At 39.9% G+C, this 22,998-nt stretch overlaps 1 protein-coding gene across 7 annotated transcripts in view; it reads right to left on the minus strand.

Annotated features, from left to right (window-relative positions):
* Nucleotides 1–22,998, minus strand: part of frya (furry homolog a (Drosophila)) — a 92,370-nt gene that overhangs the window by 26,165 nt on the left and 43,207 nt on the right. For 5 of the 7 annotated variants that reach the window (XR_008361375.1, XM_053508033.1, XM_053508028.1 and 2 more), the window contains exons 11-38: nt 22,675–22,776; nt 22,467–22,570; nt 19,748–19,856; nt 18,168–18,254; nt 17,819–18,005; nt 17,580–17,712; nt 17,200–17,307; nt 14,712–14,967; nt 13,632–13,814; nt 13,004–13,087; nt 11,180–11,439; nt 10,878–11,067; nt 10,616–10,740; nt 10,246–10,303; nt 8,831–8,922; nt 7,499–7,671; nt 6,907–7,067; nt 5,740–5,850; nt 5,135–5,289; nt 4,165–4,264; nt 3,896–4,067; nt 3,535–3,794; nt 3,127–3,273; nt 2,284–2,452; nt 2,104–2,197; nt 1,850–1,932; nt 1,293–1,443; nt 119–222 (exon numbers count right to left, since the gene is read on the minus strand). Coding sequence is in view for 6 of the 7 variants with exons in the window: in XM_053508033.1 (XP_053364008.1) it covers nt 119–222; nt 1,293–1,443; nt 1,850–1,932; nt 2,104–2,197; nt 2,284–2,452; nt 3,127–3,273; nt 3,535–3,794; nt 3,896–4,067; nt 4,165–4,264; nt 5,135–5,289; nt 5,740–5,850; nt 6,907–7,067; nt 7,499–7,671; nt 8,831–8,922; nt 10,246–10,303; nt 10,616–10,740; nt 10,878–11,067; nt 11,180–11,439; nt 13,004–13,087; nt 13,632–13,814; nt 14,712–14,967; nt 17,200–17,307; nt 17,580–17,712; nt 17,819–18,005; nt 18,168–18,254; nt 19,748–19,856; nt 22,467–22,570; nt 22,675–22,776 (3,958 nt within the window). In the remaining variant the exon portion in view is untranslated. The remainder of the gene's footprint in view (nt 1–118; nt 223–1,292; nt 1,444–1,849; nt 1,933–2,103; nt 2,198–2,283; nt 2,453–3,126; nt 3,274–3,534; nt 3,795–3,895; nt 4,068–4,164; nt 4,265–5,134; nt 5,290–5,739; nt 5,851–6,906; nt 7,068–7,498; nt 7,672–8,830; nt 8,923–10,245; nt 10,304–10,615; nt 10,741–10,877; nt 11,068–11,179; nt 11,440–13,003; nt 13,088–13,631; nt 13,815–14,711; nt 14,968–17,199; nt 17,308–17,579; nt 17,713–17,818; nt 18,006–18,167; nt 18,255–19,747; nt 19,857–22,466; nt 22,571–22,674; nt 22,777–22,998) is intronic. The other 2 variants (XM_053508029.1, XM_053508031.1) reach the window with 1 other exon arrangement.

Here is a 22,998-nt window from a genome sequence, read left to right on the forward strand (position 1 = left end):
TAATAATTTTGTACACATGCGAGGTTTATTATGAAACCCATTCTGCTCCTCTGCACATAAAAAAATAACAAGGAGGAAAAAGCAAAGGTATGTATACGATGTGGATCTCATATCTCACCCAGAAAGAGGGCATGGAGCAGCAGGGGCAGGTGTACACTCCAGTCCTCTTTCACACTGTGATCCACCACCAGCTCCGTCATAAAGATCACGGCTATGTTACACCTGAGGAACCAACACAGAGACAGGATACAGTACATCACGCAAAACTGTGCAATGAATATGCAAGATAATGTGCATTCGTTAACGATAATGTTAATGATCAATGATACGGAACAGCAACAAACGAGCAAAACAACAGCGTCATAAGTTCCTATCTTGCTTGCCAAACTTTTTTCAGAGGACAGATTCAGTTACGTATTGTGATTATTTTGTATGGAAATTCATCTCCCAAATCTTTGTTTTTTTTTAAATTATTATTATTTTTTACTCTATATATGTTTGCATTTGAGGATATAAAGTATTGCCATTCCTCTATAATCCTACAGGTGGCGTGCTCTAAACTATTCATTGGCAGGAAGCACAAAATCCTGCATGGTTTGGGTAAATTGTTTGCGAAATTCTTTCAAAATCTGGAAAAAAAAATTATTATAAAGTCATGACACGAACAAAACTGCAATATGAATCAAATCATCACATAGGTATCGCGATAATATCGTATCGCCTGGTCCCTAATACATAGAATGTTGGGTGTGTAATATGTATGGAATAATTAATGACACGCATAAAATACGTGTCCAAATTTTGATAATTCAAAATGAGTTATGGATGTGCCAATGAGTAGACAAACTTTTTTTGGAATAAATGATTTAGGATAAACTGATATAAAGGATGAGGATGAGTCAGGATCCCACGCCAACCCCCAACCCGGCTCCCAAGGACAGCCATGACCTGGATTCCATATCGGGATGAAAGATCACATTGGAAAAAGACCTTTATTGAACACCTGACGGCCATCAAAGCCGCCAGGTGGGACAAAGCCGAGACATTAAAATATTGTCCCTTTATTACCTTTGACCTCTACACGTCAATGTGCATTGCTTTAAAATTGACTAATCTATTTTAATCTGCCTGATAAAAAAAAAAAAACACAAGCCCTTTTATATTTAACTATCCAATCAGCTGATTTGAGACGACTCATTTGACACATACAGTAACATCAGTGCTTTCAGTGCTTGGACGAGTAATTATAAAGAAACATACTTGAGTTGCAGTAAACAAGCAGCAGATCTGACCTGTGTAACGGCCCACGCAGGGTCACGGTTTCGGGCAGGAAGTCGACCAGAGGGGCCCAGCAACCTCCGTTAGACGGCATGGGCAAGGGGAGCGGCTGATTGGTCTCGAGGACATTCATCAGCCAACCAGCATACGGTGGAAGGGGCTCATCTGCACGTCAGGAAAAGATTAGCAGAGGTCCTATCCACATGATGTATAAATACAGTAATTCTATTCTATTCTATTAGATTAGATTAATAATATGACCATTTTTATTTATGAACCATAATAAACCAGAATGTCATGCCTGTACTGTATAAATTAATGTGATCATCTTATTGTGTTTTAAACAAACATGAGATGCAAGATTTACACTGTAGTTGTTTAATGCACTTTGACTAAAGACACATTTCTGGCCTTTTCACCCCTCTTCCCCATACACATACTCCACCTCCACGCGTCACACCGCAGATATTCAACTATACATGAACCCAGAAGTATAAACCTGGCCCCGGGCTGCGTTCGAGCCTGTCAATCTCCGTGCACGCAGTAGCGCGGTTCACTAAAGTTCACTCACTCTTGTCTTCATCGTACGAGCCTCCGGAGCTGTTGCTGTAACGAGACTCCAGGCGGATGTGAGCCCTCATTATACTTTTCAGCCTGTGGCAGACAAACACACACACACACGACACACAGACCCGCCTGTCAGGAATCTGTCACTCGTTACAGTAATTGAAATGTTTGAAGTATTTCCAGTGAGCGGTATGGTCCTCGCGTTCCTGAAGATGTTTGAAGTTTCGTCCATTCGTGCATGAGGTGTCGCTACTGTACCTGTCCTCAGTTTCTTTCGCCATCTTCGGCTCATCGATGTTGTCAGGGATGTTTTCCTGGAGGCCGATAACTGTGTTGCTGCTGGACGTCGTACCTGTAGAATGGATTTCAAGTTGACTATAAATGGATCTTTATGTAGGATTCAAGACAGCTGAAATTCATATTCACGCATGTATATACCTGAAGCGACGGTGGGTAATTTGCTGGTAGCCGAGAAGCGGTAAAACGGAGGATTGTCACAATGGACCACCATGGGGTTGACCGGGTCAGTCTGCTGCAGCTCAAACAGCAGCTCTTCCATCGTCTGGGTGGTGTTGTTCCGACACAAGTAGATCACCACCTTCTTTATCTGAAGACGAACCAGCAGAGATTAAGTGAAACAGTGATTAAGAGACGGATTAAGGGAAACGCACGTGGACTGCACCTTTATGACCGTGACATCATAGTGTTCTACTGTGTGTATTGTCAGGGCGATTGGAGCGGGTGGAAAATTTAATATAATATATAAGGAATAAGAATGGAGAGGTGTGGTGAGGTGCAGCCCGAACCCAGGGCGTCACCGCACCCCGCCTCCACCATTTTCCCAAGGTTCATTCTTGCCGAACATCACGGCTGTGTGAGTCTGCTAATTAATTACTCCGGTCTCAGAATTTCTCTCTATTAAAATAGAATCAGGTTTGAACAGGAAATGAATTGGCTTAATCAACTCTTTAGTCATGCTTGTGCCATGATTGTTTTTTGGCATTCTTTCGTTCGCCGTGAGCATTTCAGCATAGCCAGGTCTAATATTAGATGTTGTCCAACATGAGCTTTCACATGCTGCTTAACATTCCAACAGACACGACCAGGTGACTCCACCCTTCAACCTTAACAATAGCGACCGACCGGTCTTAAACTGCCTACTCTCGCCATTATACAAATACAGACCAAACGTGCATGGTTCCCAGCCAGGCCTGAGCTAAGCATGCGGTATAATGTAAGCAGCGCTGATATTTGTAGAATGTTAAACTACACAAGACTCACATGCGGTAGGAGAAGGGTGTCGCTGCTGACGCCGCACAGGCTGATGAGGAACTGCAAGGTCGTACGCAGGTTACTGCTCCACTTCTCGTTGGAGACCACGGCGGTCCAGGCCTGCTCCATCTCCGGGCCGGGTACATCATCACCATACTGACGCACACACACACACACACACACACACATACACATCCAGATAAAAGCAATGCATTTTATGTTATGATTAATCCTTAACATGATTATCAAAACACCGAACATACAAATGGTTTATTTATAAAATAGTGTGAACTTTTTCGTTTTTAGTAAATGGAAAGTCCTGTTTTGACTTGAACGCTCTATAATCAGCCCCCAAATTTTTGGAAACAGTAATAGGAAACCGTGTAATTAATTATAACATGACGTGACATGGATTACCTTGGCGGTCATGAACATGAGGTTGTTGAGGACGAGCGAGGTCGCTTGTGCCGAGCCCCAACCCGAACCTGGGAGGTGTGACGAGGGTGGGGCTATGCAGGGACCCCGCCTTCTCTTCTCCTCCAATGGGTGGGTGGGGCTGGAGGTAACTGGCAGCACCCCGCCGTCCACCAGCTCGATGTTCCTGAGCCACGGCAGCAAGTAGGTCAGCATCACCTGCCTCCCGTTGGTATGCGTGGATGGAAACCTCTGGCTGACCTCTGAACATGACCGACAAAACGAGAGCGTTTACAAGTGTGACTTGGATTTTACGAAACGGGAACTCGTCAGCACGCACTACACTACGTACACTACCGCCCACCTGAGAAGAGGGGCAGGGTGAGTTCCGGGTACATCCTGGAAAGCTGGGCAGAGAGCTGGGCCACGGAGAGACTGTAGAGGGGCGGCAGAGGCCTGTGTGTGCCGTACAGAATCCCGCTACTCTTCTCCTCCACTATCCTCTTAGAGTACACACACAGCTTAGACTCCAGAATCTGCTTGTGCAATGGAATACACAGAGTCATACATTTTTTAATTCATGATGCATCTCACAACCGCTGATATTTTCGGTTGTTTCGGATCCGTAATCACCTGCATTAACTGCATAGAAATCTCATAGATCTCTCGGCTGTTGTTTGAGGCTTTGAAGAGGATGAGGTTCAGTAAGGTTACAATGTCACAAGGGTAATTTCTGCATGGAAAACAAAAACAAATATTAATCAAAAATGAAGGCCAGTGTGTAAACAACATGATGCACATTACACATTAGAGCTGGAATTGTCCCCGGTTCTGTTCATACTCATTATGTACACACACACACACACACACACACACCCTGGTAATGCCAAGAGTGCACACAGAGTCTAAAATTAACTGTGGTATTTTTAGACTACACTAAATAAAGTACTTTGTGTAAAAGTATGCAACAAGCCATGACGATTAGGAATGCATTTCAATCCATCTACACTGACGGTCCTCCGATGTACTGAAATGCAATGCTCGTTGGACAAAGCTAAAAAAAAAGGGGTTTAAATGTGTATGCTTTGCCATACAATTATGAAGATGACTATGATGAGCGCACACTCTATTCGCAAGTAATGGTAGAACGCAGACATCTGGATCTGCACATTCTGGATCTGGATCTGCACATCTGGATCTGCACATCTGGATCTGGATCTGCACATCTGGATCTTGATCTGCACGTCTTGGGAACTACCTCATCGCCATGTTCTTGTTTTGAATGCTGCTACCCCACACAAATTTAGTTTTGCATAATAAGCAAATCAGACCTGGTTTCCATGAGGTGGTAAATGTCCCTGTTACAGTTCATGAATAAAATCGTAAAAGCAAGTACACAGCTCCTCTTAGACTATCTTAGCTATAAAACAGTGAATGCCTGTAAAGTGTGCATAATGCAATAATTTCAAACGCAATGTACATTTCCTGTACATACAACTCATTATCTACAGCTGTATTAAATCTTATTGGAGGACACACATTCTTGCATGGCAAGTGTTTATTTATCGAATAAAGAATCGATGGGTTTCAATGCCAAACCAACCTGCTTCCACAGACAGTGGCGATGGCTTTGAAGCAGCCAGAGGCCAGTTGGTACGAGCTGGTGTAGCAGCGATCCATGGCCCAGTTGAAGAGATTGGACTGGTCTGGGTTGAGTTCCAGTAAGAGCACCACCACCTCACAACCCAGCTGATGAACCTACAGGAAACTTATAATCAATCCTTATGATCTGGAACCTGGAACCTATTTCCAGTCTGTAATTTGGCTCAGTTTTACCCTAATATATATTTTTTCTTGTGTCAGTTTGTCAGTGCAACTGACATGCATCCTAGACAGTGCAAGACTTGAAATCATTTATCATTCTAGCTTAAACCAAATAAAAGAGTCTGGTTCTTTACAAGTCAGTGCTACAGATGTACATGCAGGAACCTGAATAGATACCACAGGCACGCTGCCATGAAATGCACGGCTTCTTTCCACGATCTTACATGCCCTACTGTATATAAACTGGCATCCGCATATGTGAGACTCCGTAGCAGACAATAATATAAACACACTGACAGATTCAGACTCAGGACGAGGCAATCAAATGGGTATTATTGCAATGTTTTGAGAATGGTGCTGCGAGGAATGATGAATGCTGTGTACCCGCAGATCCTGGCAGGCCAAGATGTTATCCAGCCACTTGTAGAGGTAGCCGTCTGGAGAGAGACCCACGTTGTCAAACACAGGGCCGCAACAAAGCACAGACGACATGGCCTGAGAGAGACAGGGGAACGAGGACATGTTTAGCATTTAGTCATGTTATTCCGACTAGCCCTGGACTGTGAGCTTGAGAACCGAAGCATGCACTCTAGTAGCGATTTATATGTGTGCTCATATGTTTATTGAGGAACTGTGCAATCAAATGATTGTAAGAATGTAAAACAGAACCCTACTGCATTAGGGGTCAGGGGTCGCTCAGTGGTTAAGGCATTGGACTATGGTTCAGAAGGTCGAAGGTTCAAAAACTGCACCCATCAAGCTGTTCGTCAACTCTTAGATGTATAATGAGATAATTAAAAGGTAACTTGCTCTGGATGAGGAAGTCTTCCAAATGGCGTAAAAGTAAGCTTCTCGCCTCTGGTGTATATTCAATACACACCACTATCACTAGTGTCAGTAAAACAGTTGGCTTGTGTTAGCTTTAAATTAAAGCTCTTCTCTATATTCAGATCTAGACAGTGACTCAAGAAAGGAAAAGTCTGAAATTTATGTGCAATCAAAAAAGCGAGTGCAGCATTAAAACATACTGTATTATCTCTGCTAATTAATTAATTGGGCGGCACGGTGGCTCAGTGGGTAGCACTGTGGCCTTGCACCTCAAGGGTCCGGGTTTGTGCAATGGTACAGTAACCACCACTGGCCTTCACGATCCATATTTGGACTATAGAGGTTCCTAGATGGATGGGTGGAGTTAGTTAATTGAATAAAGCTAATAAACTTTTATAGATGAATTATCTTTTTAATTCTCTTAATTGACCTGACACCATCAATACCAGAGAAGAGTGGTATGATAAGATGAGACAAGAGTATGTCATTATCTGTTTATGTGGATCATCTGCCATAAACATCCCTGTTTAATAAACAATAAGGTTTAAATAGGTGCATTACTATGGGATTTGTCATATCAAGAAATACTTTTAAAGGTGGTTATATAGACAAATATCTTAGCATGTCAAAACCTAAATATTATATTCATTATTATATACAGTAGATTGCATTATTTAATGTTATTATTAATATATATATATATATACCTTAGTGTCACATTACCTTGAGGGCACAATACTGATATCGAGTGATCTGGTGGTTCCGGTCACTGTAGCGGTCCAGCGGAGTGAACATAATGCTGAAGGGTCCGGCCCATTGGCTGAAGAGGATGAAGAGGTGATGTCGTAAGCTCTGCTGGGGAAACAGGAAGCGTCGATGGTGCACTGAAAAGAGAGAAAGATGTCAGAATGATTCAGCTCATCATTCGGATCTAACCTATAAACCCATAAAGCATTCCTTATGGAATCTGACTTTTTTAGTCTGATTTAAACAATGTCTGATATTGTGATTCAAACAGAACATCTGGTATAGATTACGTAACCCGATCACTGAATGGTCGTCTCTGTGACTGTGTGACATCATTACAATCACTGATTTTTTTTCTTCTTTAACTTTTTTTGGGGTGGGGGGAGTCTTACAAAGAAACTGGGAACTGCTATCACTCAGACAGCGGAGCGACAACTAGACTAGTCATATTAATAGGAACAACTTGGAACAAATTAAAACCAAATTTATGTCATAGCAGCCATATTGTCCTCATTCAGAAGTGTCTCTGTGCTCTACAACAAGGGAACTGGATTAGTTTGGTCTTTACCAGGGACACACTGTATGAGGTTGGCCACCATGGAGCTAAAGTGAGCTCGGATGTCTCTAAGGATCTCCACGTCTTTGTCGTTCTCGGCCTCTAAGAGCATCCTGGTCAGATCCACATACTCCAGGAAGAGAGCGCCAAGGGCCAGTGTGTCACGTTCCAGAGCTCCATTAGTACTGAGACGGAGAGAAAGGAAGCAGAAATTCTAATGACTATTACAAAAAAATAGGACATATTTTAAAATGTTTAAAGTAGCTCAGAGTTCCGCATTAACTATTGATGAAAGCCTTTATGCAATGTCATATTTAATGCGGAAATGTGTGGACGTTTTGTGTATGTACAGAAATAAAAATAAAACCTGTGCTTGCAGACATCGTGCGTTGACTTAATTTTCGCGATTGAACATACACGAATGCATGTCTGTTTCTTTAAAAGTTCGTATGTACGAGACATCCTGTATTTACAGTATATATTCTGGCTTGTCCATTTAGTTAAACTAAATAAAAAGAAATAACAAATAAAAATAAAATAAGAAATATTTTAGATTCATTAATTAAGAATATCATTTAAATTTTTCTTAGTTTATGCCATATGCATGCTGCTGATGTTCATTCGTCTGTTGCAGTATAAAATTATAAAGTAAAGTCATTAATGTGCAACAAATATACACTACAAAACCTTCTAATTCCATCATCGATGCTGATTTCTATTTCTTCCCTTCACTGTAAAACAATACTAAAGGCATCTGAAATATGAAATCATTCCCAATTCCTGGGAAGGTCTTCATTATCGATCTTGATTGGTTTTGCAAATACACTTTACAATACTGCACTTGCAAGAACTGGAACTGTTCCAAAACAGCTGACCTTCATGTCTTAAAATAACATCTGACTGTTGGTTTTGGCATTGCTACACAATCACCGAACGCCCAAAGTGTTATTTCATAGTTTTTTTTGGTAGGGGGGGATCAGCAGGTGTTTTATTAAGAAGAATTTGAGAGTCATCATGAAAACACCTCGGCTCCAAACCAGGAAGAACCTCACAAAGAAACAGGTAAGACAGGAAATTAAGGTGTGGACTTAATGAGAGAAGGTAAAACATTATGAGGAGGAACTAAAACAGCAGGTCAGAAATAACCAGATTAATTACGTGAGGGACAAAACAGATGCCCATATTAGGCAACATCGTGAGACAACGAAAAAAAAAACATGACAAGGAAAAAGCAACCAAATGTGAACTCGAAACAAAACTACCATAGATGAGCGCAGCTAGGAACACTCCTGCTCACCGGGAATAGAAATTCATCACATATTCATATGAAGACGTTCCCCTCACCTGTCACTAATAACCCCAGAATCGGCCAGGAGCTCAAAAATCCTGAGCAGCTGGAGCCTCAGCAGGTCCCTTCGCTCTCTCCGCTTCTTATTCTAATGCATAACAAAATAATATCAGTGCTTGTTGTAAACCGCATACGTTACAAATAAATAATTATATATATATATATATATATATATATATATATATATATATATATATATATTTAAAATCATACTGGTTTCATACAACAGAGATTTATTATTGTGCAATGAGGTTTATATGTATTGGAGAGAAAGTTATGACAAAAGAACATTACGTGAACTAAAAACCTAATGAGAGCACCATGCACTGCGGGAGATTGCTATAGATTGGCTATATTCTAACAATTTGATAGCAAAATGAGATAAACACCATTGTTGGACTTTCACTCATTTTGGCAAATTATTATAAGGTTTGTCTTTAATCATTTTTTGACACCACATAGTCTTCTTTTAGGAGCTTAGAACCATCACTCACTAGTCATGGATTTCTTACATTATATTATTTATGAAAACATAAGCTGGGCCAGAATGTCACAACACTCAGGAGATACACAAATGCTTTGTGCACAAGAGACATTATGTTTGCTACGCCCGTTTTTCGTCAGGATTGCTGAACTCTATTATAACCACACGAGATCACAGAAGTATACGCGGTTGGATCAGACCTTATCCATATTTTCGAAAATGTAATCCGTCATTTCGACAATGGATTATGTAATCCGTGAGCCAGATAGCGCTCATTCCCAATCTGTTGGTGTGTGTGTAAAAGTCGTTCTACAAGCCCCGCCCCCGATAACCCGTCCTCCCTCTGTTATTCCTGCTGTTATACCACTATCTCACCTATGCGGTTTGATGAAAACCTAATCAGAGCGCCAAAACTGGTGGTAAATCATGATAAACCGTAATTACAGACACCGCACGTAACCGCGTAGGTAAGATAGGGGTATTAGTAGTTAACAGATTATGGGCCAAACTTCGCTGAGTGATGATGCTAGAATGATTATAAAGGTCTTGACTAAAACAACATGCATGAGGAATCACAAAGGAGTTTTCATTGTCTGCAATGGGAAAATACTCGAACTAGTTCCTTTTATCAGAAAGTAGCGCTGTAATGTAACTGATTAGTTTTTAATGACTGTAATTTTGTAATGTAATTGATTACTTTAAAAAGTAACGTCTCCCAACACCGTTGATGATACTGTAATTTATTATGGCTATATTCTGTTCATTTGCTCTTTAACACTGAAACACTGTATATCAGGAGTGCCTTAAAAAACACCAGACGAACAAGAGGTACTACCTAATCGTTTACTACTGCACTTGGACCATACAGTGGAATTAATTTCTTCTCACTTGTAAATCTTATGCAAATGTTATTTTATAGTCACTGACCTCCGGCCTCTTTTCCAGAGCTTCCTTCATCAACGGATGCAGTTCTTCAATCAGTTCTCTACACAAACACACCAATATACAGTATCAGCAAAACAATCAGAGCACAGAATCATATGTACTGTACTGTATACTCAACACGTACACAAAGCGTGTTAAAAGTGTTAGACATATTGATAAAATCACTTATTACAATGCATTACACTTTTATTTTGAATATAAATCTACTTTTAATAATGTGCGTCTATGGCTGAACAGGTCGGACTCGACAAACTGGGAAACTACAGAAACGTTGTATAATGCATTCTGTGAACGATTTATTGTTATATATTGAAACAGGATAGGAAACGATCATTTAAATTACTCAACAAACCTAAAAATGAGTGACTTTGTGCGGCCGAAGCCGAGCACCAGTGCCTCGGTGATCTCGATGCTCTCGGAACGCATCAAAGGAACGAGCTGTTTCAACAGCCACGCTACTGACGGCGTCCCCACCACCTAATGAGCAGCACGCAGACACAAACAGTACAAACATATGACGGATATATTGTCATGTGAACTTACAACACTTTAAAAATCAATACAAATCAAATGAATCATATAGTCTAGCTTACATTTAATCTCTAAGCACTCACCTTGTAGTCAAGACCGCTGCTGTTTTCACTAGTAGGGGTCATGATCTCCGGAGCGGAGGCTCGCAGATGGCCGGGGCTCATGATGCTTGGCTTGGCTACACCGAAACACAGGATCAGGTAGTTCCTCCATAGAGCCACGTAGTTGTCACCTGAACCTGCTGCACTCAGCTTTTTAGTATTAGCTGGATTGCTAAAAAGCATCAACAACAACAAGAACAACAAAACATCAATACTCATACAATAAATTAAGAACAAAGTCTTCCATTAAACACTGGCTGAGTTGAAAGAGCCTGGGATCTCACCTGGGATCAATCACGGGCATGAGCAGCTGCAGCCGGGTGAAGGCGTAGGGCCAGGCGTAGCTCAGAGCTGTAGGACACTGCTTGGGTAGATGTTCCTGTTTCAGGAGGCTGAAGAGGCAGAGAGCCCAGGGGTCCCGAGCCGACTGCGCCACCACCCAGACCGACGAGGGGCTGCAGACATCGTACTGACTGCTGAGGAGACTCCCGCTCCACTCCACCAACCACTGGAGGTCAGCCTGATGTCCTGAGGGAACAGATGTCTAAAACACACACATCCATGTCAAGAGCAACAAATGCTACAGCAAAGTAAAATAAAAATTTAACATTTCCATGCACAATATGCACAAATATACAGTAGGATCCATATTTCATAAACTTTTATGTATATACAGTACTGTGCAAAAGTCTTAGGCACCATACTATCTTTTTTCTTATATGTGTTTATCATGTCTGCATTATGTCTAAAACCATTCACTATTTCCGAACAAAACTTAAAAATCAATAAATAAATAATATTACAGAAGATTATCGCATGCTTGTAAAGAAAGCAACGTATTACATGACAGACCAGTTTTCATATGGAAGTAATAAAAAAAAATAATGTAAGCTCCTGGGTTATGTGTGAAAATACAGTATAAAGGATCTTGTTATCAGAAGAACTCATTTTCTCCACACACTCAGTAAAACCTACTAGCTGTTTTACTTAAAACTGCACACATCTGTATCTTTTATGTAGAAATGTTTTTTAATGCTTATGGCATGTTTCGTGTATGTGCCCAAGACTTCTGCACAGTACTGTATGTGAAACAGCTGTTAGGTTTTACTGAGCATGCTGGAGAATATCAGATCTCCTCTTCTTTCTACTTCCATGCAAATTCCAGGAGCCTACAGGTCTGTTATGTACAATGATGTTTTGCATCGCATTAATATTTCGTTTCCACTGTTTACTTTATGTGTTTGTTTGTTCATTCACACCCCAGTGTTTTGCTCAAAGATCTTTGTTGTACTTTTACCCACTTTGAACCGAGATTGCTACAAAGTGACACTGGAGACTCCTTTCAGAATTGTTATGTCTACTGACTTCACCGAATTACCTAATTTACTCACTCTCACTCTATATCGATCGTCTATACCGCTGTATCCTGTATACAGGGACATGAGGTGGGGTACACCCCGGACGGGGTGCCAATACATCTCAGGGCACACACACTATGGGCAATTTGGAACTAGAGTACCCGGAGGAAACCCACCAAGCACGGGGAGAACATGTGAACCCCATGCACACAGCGGAAGAAATCGAACCTGGCTGGGAATCAAACCCAAACCCTGGTGGTGCAAGGCGACAGTGCTAACCATTAAGCCACAATGCCACATATTACCAAATACTTAACTTGTCCATATTCCATTTTTTGCAGGTTAGATCAGGTAGTTTATTATGATGTTCAGGTCTCTGTGAATGAACTGTTACTCTAAAAATGATAAGATGCTTGACAAGTGCATTCATTTTAACAACTTAAAATCTGACCAATCTGATTTAAGAAATTCGATATGCACTAATACAAAAAGGTATTGCTTTTTTGGACAGACGTTTGGACCCTTTGATAAGTAAAGATTCTCCACGGCGCTGAACACACCGGCGCTATACAGCCCACAACACACACAGTATATTAACCCGAGTGTAAATCTATAAACGGAGAGCAGACAGACTAAACTCATTTGTATGAATGTGGGAACAGAGGAGACTTTGTGGCTGTACAGAGGCTGCTTCTGTGAGTTAAATACATACATACACACACACACACACACACACACACACACACTTACAGAATCGCTCAGGACATTTGTAAAGCTCTCCAGCACCAACGGGCTCGCCTGATCCAGCACGTCCAGCATGGGTCGCTCATCATCCTGTCCAACACACACACACACACACACATATATATCCAGCTCACACTCGTTTTCATAAATATCTCCAGACGTCCCCCTTTTTAATGTGTGCAGCATGTTAATAAGATTTTCCTTGGCCTGTGCTTTTCTTGTTAAACCCTCAATTCTTAAACCTTAAATCAAATCTTCTCATAGGATGCCAATTATTATTATTTTTTTGGCATTTTATGATAGTCATAAAAACCCCACCTACTCTTTATAGCGATCCAGTTGCTCCATGTGTTATATTAGGAATACTGGTCCAGTAGATTAAACCCTGTTCAGGTGGGATTAGTTTTACAGGGGGGCTTTGTGAGTGATTATTAATTCCTGATTGAGGTCATGTCTATGTATATCTGTCATGTGAGCTCGCATGTGTCAAGAATTTACCCCATTATATCCTGTAGAGGAACTAAATTCGTCTAAACACACACACACACACACACACCATTCTATTAAATACCGTGAGTGTGTGTAAGAGAGAGAGAGAAAGAGAGGGAGAGAGAGAGAGGGTGTCTGCTCTAACCTCGGTCTGGGAGACGGTGAGCAGGAGAAGGCGGAGCTCCCGGAGCACCGACACGGCCAGTTTGCGTATAGCGGTGTGACACGAGCAGAGCAGCACGAGAGCGAGACCCTCGAGAGCACGCAACACCGCCGAGAAAGGAGCCGTGTCAGGACGAGGCCTGGCCCCGGACACACCCTGTAATAACTAACACACACACACACACACACACACAAACGGAAACATTAACACGACACGTTTACTTCAACCGAACTCCGATTGATTTTGAATTTATAATACAAACATTAAAGACATGGGTTATAATTTAAAAAAAATGTTGTTTTTTTTTTGGAAAAAGATTAAAACAGCTCATCTCCAGGACACCCTGACACCGCCCAACATCTGCAACTCCACCTTAACCTCAACTCCAACACAAATAAAAACTCACACAGTGCACTTGTCCTCACATATCCGGATTATAATGTCCTCTTATGATCTGTACAGTACAGTGGAACCTCGACAAAGGAGCGCCCCGCCTTAAGAATCTTTGCTGTAAGAACTGAACGTTTTCAAGAAATTCGTCTCTGCATGTTTGAGTGACCGGACTGAGCCGAACTGCTTCGTCTAGGAGCCACTTGTTTGCGTCAACGGAAAGACGGGTGATGCTACAGTAGTGTACATATTTTTAATAGTCTTTTGGATTTCGTGCAAGATTTAGTGAAGGCGTGGCACCACAAGATGGTAGCAAGGATGGTAGTAAGAAGAAAACGGCGCCACTTTCAGTTTGTTTTTTTAAAGCAGCCGGTGTCAAAAGGAATCATAAATTAGGGTTAAGTGAGGTTTAATGTCTATTTATTTTATATTTTACTTCATTTACGCATCTTTTCTAAAGGTTTTGATTGTTTTTCAATGCTAAAAATATGATTATAGTGTTAAAAATTGGTAATATTTTTGGGTGGCTGGAACGGATTATCTGTATTTACATTATTTTCAATGGGAAAATGCGTTACGTCTTAAGAACTCGTCTCCAGGATGGATTAAATTCGCATCCCGTGGGACCGCTGTATGGATAAATCTGTATAAGTCGAAATGCTGGTGTCTTACCTCAGCAGAGCAGATGTTGGCGCTCTCAGCGTTCCTGCTGGACGTAATGAGAGCGAGCCTCCACTGTGTGAGGAGCTGGAGGAGCAGTTTGATGGAGGAGTGGAGGAGGCTCTGCTGCGTGTCCTGAACCTCGCGCAGCAGGAACCCGCTGTACCCGAGCAGCACTTCCTCCCGCCAGTCGGAGAAGTCCAGCAGCAGACTCTGCAGGGAGTTCTGGGCAATCAGACGAAGCTCGTCGTCCATGTGGATGGTCAACCTGATCGCAAGACACAGAGTCAAGAAAATATGATGAACACTAAATATATTTCCATCACCTGAAGAAACGAAAACAATCAGAATGAAGCAGTGGTGGCTTAGGAAGTGGAGGCTGTGGGTCGCTGATTCAGTTTATGTCTCAGGTTCGAGCATCGCCACTGACAGGTCTCCACTGTTGGGTTCTTAGGAACCATATGACAACCCAGCCATTGCATTCAGTGCCGGTCTCAAGTCCGGTTGGAAAATAGGATGGTTGTGATAGGAAGGGTATCTGGAATGAAGCCTATGTCACCTATTCTGGACCTACTGTAATGATTCAAAGTGGATAACCCAAGAAAATGTCTATACAAAGCTTGAACTTAAAGACAAAAATGCTAACAAAGTTATTGCAACAAGGCAAAACTCTAAAGCCTATAAACAGGCAACCTAATCACGTATAGACTGTACGAAAAGTACAATCAGGGAACAATGCAACAATTCTGAAGTTACTGTACATGTATAACCCCCCCCCCTCTTTTTTCTTTTTATTCCTATACATGAAGTTAAAAATCACAGTTAAGACATGCACAAAGCACAAAACCCGTCTCTGCTGAAGAATTTCCTGTGTCAGGAAACTGAAGCCAAAGCAACAACACTGAAAACGTCTTGCAAAAATTCTAAACAATTATCTCCGGCCTCAAAACATCTCCATATCAGTAATTCCGCACATTTTTTAATCTATATTTGGAAAGCTGTTTTTGCTATAGAAATAATAAGCACAGTGGGAGCTCAAAGGGCTAAGGCACTGCTCAGGCACTGACCGGAAGGTCGGCGGTTCGAGCCCCAGCTTGCCATTGCTGGCGCTTGAGCAAGACCTTTAACCCTATGTGCTCTAGGAGCGATGTATCATGGCTGACCCTGCGCTCCGACCCCATTCCCGGTGGGATAAGCGGAGAAGAAATTTTACAGTGCACTAATGTATATGTGACAAATATAAGCTTAACTGAATAATATGTTACACATTAATATCGAGCTGTAAGTTGTGTTGCGGCCTTTTGACTGATCAGTATCAAGAATCCGACACTGCCTGGGTTCATATCTACAAAATAGTCTGAGAGTCTATGTGTATTAAATTAGGGAAAGAAAATAAAAGTAAAGTATTATCTTATTTTTTAAACCATAACTTCATGGGTTCAATTCATGGGTCGTAGGTCATTTATAGGCCTTCTTGGTGGAAAGGGGTGGTGACATCACTCTCCCACATCGTTTATAGCACCGGTAGGCGAACATGGGCATCTGCGGGCTCATGCAAGTGAAAGGGTTCGGATAGCGCTTTCCTCCGAGTGTGTCAAATGTTCAGATGTTCAGATGTTCAGATGTTTCTGGGTTCCATTGTACCATGAAGGAAAAACACCTCGTGTGCATTGAATATGAAAAACACAAGTTGAAAAGCATGCAAATCCTTTTCTTGTTCACATGAAATCTCCCTCAAGAAAATGCAGCAGAGAAGCTGGACTCAAAGTTCTCCTATACCGCAAACTAAACCGGGTCAGACCTAATGCTTTAAACATGAGAAATCAGACCCTATCAGGACACGTCACCTCTCCGGTTGCACTGAGACTTCCAATTCAGCCAGGAAGAGATTCCTTCACCCAGAGGTCTCTGAGAAAACCAGGTTAACCACCGTGCTCTTATTCTTCCTTTTTTTTATCTCTCTGTCTCTGGTTGAAGATTCCCATACACAACAAGGTCAGATACAAGAGTTTCTACATACGACTTCTGTTAATAATATAAAGTACCAACGAGATAATGGACTTAAAAAAAAAAAGTAAAAAAAAAAAAGTAAAAAGTACTACTAATACTATTAATAATAATAATAATAATAATAATAATAATAATAATAATGACATCACATGATAGTGTGAGTTTAAAATGTACAAAAATTGTATCTTCTCAAGCTGCATTACTTTCACCAGCATTGTAATGAGCAAAAGATGTTCTTCTTTGTAGTTTTGCCAAAATATGCCTGTTTTTTTATTATTATTGGTATCTATACTGTCTAATGGATGTTCCATATGATTAACTATACCATAAACAATAAAAAAGCATGCTGTGTTTATTCATAAACTACAAATTGTAATTGCTGTAGTATAAGAGGAGGTAAATGTTTCAGGGTGTGTTTTTAAAGGACCGTAACTTTCCCTGGCACATATACATACACACACATACAGTAGGCACACAAACACACACTCACCGAGCCAGCAGGTCAACAAGCTCCGGCTTGGTCATACCGTCAGGCAGGATGCGAGGGATGGCAGCTACACACGTCCTAAACAGGTCAATCTTGGGCTTCCTCTCCCCTCTGATGTACACACATAGACAAATAAACACATAAATGATTACAGATATTGTTAAAAAATATAATTTGAATTAGAAATGTGTCTTCATCTATGCTAATAAGGCTTTGTTTAATTAAATATGTATGTACATCAAACGGAAAGGTAGTGTGCTATGTAGGTTGTAGAATCCCTTGTTCCACACACCAAGTAGTGCCCTTGATCAGCGATTTGGGATTCAGCCTTGTTAAAATCTATCTAGCATTGTCATCACTGGCGTAATGTGTGTCATACTCACGTAATCATGTCTTCCGGTTCCTTATTGAGCATCTGTGCATTAGTAAGCATCATACAGCGGCCCACTTCTTTATCCAAATGTCTCAGGATGTTGTCTATGGCTTTACGGACTTGGGAATAATAGAGGGACATTCCTACATGAAAGAACACATGATAAAGGATAAATCCTTCAAATTGTTTCCATGAAACAATTATAATAATATATAAACTAATATAGTAATATATATACTGTACATCAACCTTTAAATGTGTCACCTATAAGTTTGGCCTCGTCCTCAGTGAGGGCTTTGCTCAGGTACGTCTTTTTGACCCGCAGTGTGTTCCCAGACGGAAGTGTGACCCCGGTGTTCGGCATTGGCGGCTCTCCGTCCTTCTGCTGGAGCTTATCGGCGATGACCAGGAATGCACGCAGGCCGATATTCATCCTCTGAGGTACACACCACGGAAGTGGAAAAAAAACAACAGGATAATGTACTGTACGTACAAGCTGCTTGATACAGTATATCATATTTCATATATATATAAACCTAATACAAAAGACTGCACAATATATTGATTTGGTGTCATGATTACATCATTGTTTAACTACCTCAGGATTAAGACTAAAAGCTTTCGCAGGCTTCCCGACACACAGCAGGTCAAAGATGACTTCTTTCATGGCAAAATCAAGCCTTTCCTGTAACAGCGAACAGAGTTCAATAAGTCAAACCAACTGTATGCATTATGCTTTATAGAATAATAATCAGACATTTACACTAGCAGCTTAAATATGTTTACATCCCCGATGGTTTTGTTTAACTTGAAACTTTCTTTCTTAATGACTTACCACTAATTTACTATTTAATCACTAATTATTTAGAACTTATTCACTTTCTACTTACTTAATACTTACAGTATTTACTATATTCTACTTACTTACTACATATTTATTACTATTTCCCCAATCTTTATTCACTATTTACTTAATACTTATCTTTTAAATCGCTTACTTTTTACTTACTTATTTATTATTTATTTACTACTTATTAAATTTCACTCTTACTCTTACTTAATATTTACTTTTTGCCTATTTACTACTTATCTATTATTCATTTACTTACTTACTACTGATTTACTAATTAATTACTATTTATTTTAAAGTTAGGAATTTTCTACTTAACACCTATTTACTACATTCTACTTACTCTCTTACTACCTACAGTATTTATTACTTTATATAACCCCAATCCTTATCTCTTACTTATTTTATATATTTTTTCCAATTACCTACTTTTATTATATTATTTACTATAATATAAATATTCACTATTTGTTACATTACACTCTTATTCTTACTTTTTACTTATTCACTACTTGATTACTACTTCTCCACTATTAATTTACTTACTTACCATTAATTTACTAATAAATTTCTACTTATTGTAAAGTTATGTTTTTCCACCTAACCAGCACCCATTTAATACATTCTACTTACTCACTTACTCTCTACAGTATTCATTACTTTTTTATGTCCCCAATCTTTATTCACTACTTTAATAATACTTATTTCTTCAAATGCTCATTATTTACATATTTATTTATTATTCATTTACTACTTTACTAGTATTGTATTATACTTATTGTGTACTTACTTTCTACTTATTTACTACTTAATTACTATTATAAGTATTATGTAGTACTTATTTATTTACTTACGACTAATTTACTAATTAATTACTATTTCTTTTAAAGTTAGGGATTTTCTACTTACTTAACACCTATTTATTACATCCTACTTACTCTCTTACTACCTACAGCATTTATTACTCTCTATGTCCCCGTTACATATTTATTTCTTTTTTTAATATATATTTTTTCCAATTACTTACAGTACATATTTACTTGCTATTTATTGACCACTTATTACATAAAAATCTTTCTACTTACTTACTCCTTAGTTACTACTTATCAACTATTTATTCACTGTTTACTTTCTGCTTACCTACTTAGCACTTATTCTACCTACAGTGCGTACTTACTCTTAATTGAGTAAGTGTAAGTACTGTAGTCCTTAAGATTAGGCCTGGTATATAATTATCTGTATATATATATATATATATATATATATATATATATATAATATAAATCTGTGTGGGTGTGTGTGTGGGTGTGTGGGTGTGCTTTCTTTACCTGTGCAATAAACTGAATAATCTTGACAAAGATATTGAGAGGCATGTCTTTTGGAACCACGCTCCGAGACCCTTTCGGGAACAGCGTAGTGACAATATTGTTAAGACGTCTGTTTACAAAGAAAAGAAAAAAAAAAAACACAGACAAACAATATATTAATTAATCCAAAAAAATAATGAAACAATTGAACAAAATACATACTGTACTTGGCTTCCCTTGTGACGGAGATGGTGTTACAGTGTCTCCTCTTATTTCACATTTTACAGTTTAGTTAAGTGCTATTTTGGAGGAATTAGTGCAGGCAGAATACTGACACTGATCCCACTGAGCTAGATTTATTTAAGGTCATGACATGAACATGTGCATGCGCTTGTGTGTGTGTGTGTGTGTGTATTGTGGGTGGGGGGTGTTGGGGAGTTTTGTCTGCCTGACAGTTTCCAAACAGCCAGGGCAACTGCTTGACCTGCCGTGTGCTAATCACAGTTCATATCTTTACAACCTGTTAAAGTGACAACTTCATAATGCTAGAGGTTAGCGGAGGTGAAGTAGCATCCTGTAGCCTGTAACTACACTACTGAAAAGACCACTGAATCAACTGCTAAATCTACTGGAACTTACTCCAGAGCACAGTACAGTAAAAACAAAAAACAGTCATAGTGTGTGATTAATCATGATTAATGTTCATTTTAAAATCCTTAGATTTACTTTTATTATACACGTGCAATGTTAGAATAAAGAAATGCATGAGAAACTGGTTAGAGGAAACAGATTAGAAAGTTTTATAATATCTAAAACCTTAAAATTTAATAAATGTCAAATTAAATTAAACTCTTTCAAATGGGACCAGCACCAAATGCAAAAGTTTATTTTTTTATAATGAAATTTGTCGCTCAGCAGACCTGGTGATGTTTCCTCTGTCATCTTGTTATCCGCGTTAAAGGTGCCTACAGTATATCACACACAGCCGGGTAACCGCGTTGCGATTATGGTAAGTCATTAGGGTCGAACTTAGACATATAATAATTTGTGTAAAAAAATAATAATGCGTTACAATTTCTAGATTATTCACATGCGTTAGGGCATTAATATTGACAGCTCCAGTTGTGTCGTAGTGCATATTGAAAGAATGAATCTACTGCCCAAAAAACTAGATCGAAACTGATCTGAGTTGTGTGCACTGCTATGAACTTTAAGTTGGGTTTTTCATCTTTCATCTAAACCCCTCGTTAACCATGAAAGAGACGTTTCATCAGTAACTGCGCTGTATTTAATTAGAAAAGTCCGAAAAATAAATAATAAAAACACAATATGACTTGACGTAAACATGACACAATATTAAATAATAAATGCTGTATTTAATCAGACCAATCATCATACAGTAAATCAATGAGCAAAAATTGATTCTTGTGTTTTAAACATAAAAGTCAGCAATTTACAAATATTACATTTATTCATTTTCTATACCACTTATTCTGTATAGTCTATCCCAGGAAACTTTGGGCATGTGGTGGGATACACCCTGGACAGGGTGCCAATCCATCACCTACCAATGAACCTAATCTGCATGTCTTTGAACTGGACCGGAGAACCTGATGGAAACGGACCAAGCAAGCACAGGGAGAACATGCAAACTTCACACACACACAGACCCGAGGAGGGAATTGAACCCAGACCCTGGCCATGCAAGGCCACAGTCCTAACCACTATGCCACAGTACCAATTTTTTTTTTTTTTTACGGTTTATAGATGTATTTCAAATTCCTTTGTGATGAAGACTTTCCAGTGGTAGAAAATGTATCTACTATTATAAAGCACTGACACTCGCGAGTCTTTCCATAAATAAGAAATGAACATCGCCTTACGTAAACCAATACACCATAAATAATCACTATAATAATAATAAAATGTAAATAAAACACATTTAGATTGTGCAAATTGACTCCATACAGACTTAAATAAACGCTTAAGGGTGTTAATTCAACACTCTGAGTGATAAATCAGTGCTGGGGATTTGACTTTATCCAGTATTAGAACAACATTGATATAAACATATGATTTGAATTACAGCTAGACGCGGGTCGGACTAATCAGATTTGGGACTTTAACGGCTCTGTGGTATAAAACGGTGTTGAAAATTGTATTTTTTTTTTAAACTAATGGAAAAATAATAGTTCTTTATAGACTTAGCATTTTCGACTTGACCTGAGTCCAGCTCATTACGCTGTTACTGCATTTATCGTGGTCTGGCATTTGGACTGAATTAACACTTTAAAGCTCAAACTGTATCCAATGAGTTATTTTGGTAAAACTAATAAATCACCATCTAAAAAAGGTCCAAACTAATGTCTAGGTTCTAAAATGGCACTGTTCATTGTTTGCATCCGCGCTACTGCCAAATAAGGCTGTGAGCCAAGTTCCCAGAGTTTTCCTTTTTCAGTCCTCCACCCGCTCCCGGCCCTCCTACACTAATTACGGCGAGGCACTGAGTGCATTTACCCCCCCCCCCCACACACACACACACAGAGTGACGCCACTGGGTGGGGTACAGTCCGTGTGTTATTTATTTCACTCCTTCAGCCTGCCCATAATCCACCAAGAAAGATGGCATTGATGGAGCAGGCACGATGACGTAAGCACCACTTCCTGTGGCTCTGCCCAGGCCTGGCTCTCAGTGGGGCTTTAACTGCAGGAGTGTTACGCAACACCGGTACACACTCACCCCTGTGTCGCAGTGTTGCTTTCACACTTGATGCGGATCATGTACACCCAGAGGAGACGGTACAGAGACTCCAGCGCCACGCGAGCCATCTTCGGGTCTTTGCTCTGTACAACAACGTTAAATCATGATATGACATTAAAAAATCAAATGTACAATACAGATGTGGAGATGCCACATTTTCAAAAGAAGTGTACTGTATGTGCACTACCTTCAGGTTTGAAAGACAGTTGCTGAGGAAGACATGCCATCTGCTGAGGAAGAACTGTTTCTGACTGACGCACAGCAGACATGTGACGAGCGGGTAAAGGGCCTGAGCACAGAGACAGACAGATGTTGAGGATGTTCAGATGTGACAGATGTTCAGGATGTTCCCCAGAAGTCAACTTCACTAAACTTTCGAAAGTTTTCATATATGATGGAATCCACGCCCAGGTCTCAGTTTTCCACATCTCTCTCTCTCTCTCACACACACACACACACACACCACTCTGAACAATCGCTAATCATGTGTTGTTGTGTCTATTTCCATAAT

This window comes from Clarias gariepinus, chromosome 11 (assembly GCF_024256425.1).
Source record: "Clarias gariepinus isolate MV-2021 ecotype Netherlands chromosome 11, CGAR_prim_01v2, whole genome shotgun sequence".
Lineage (NCBI taxonomy): Eukaryota > Metazoa > Chordata > Actinopteri > Siluriformes > Clariidae > Clarias > Clarias gariepinus.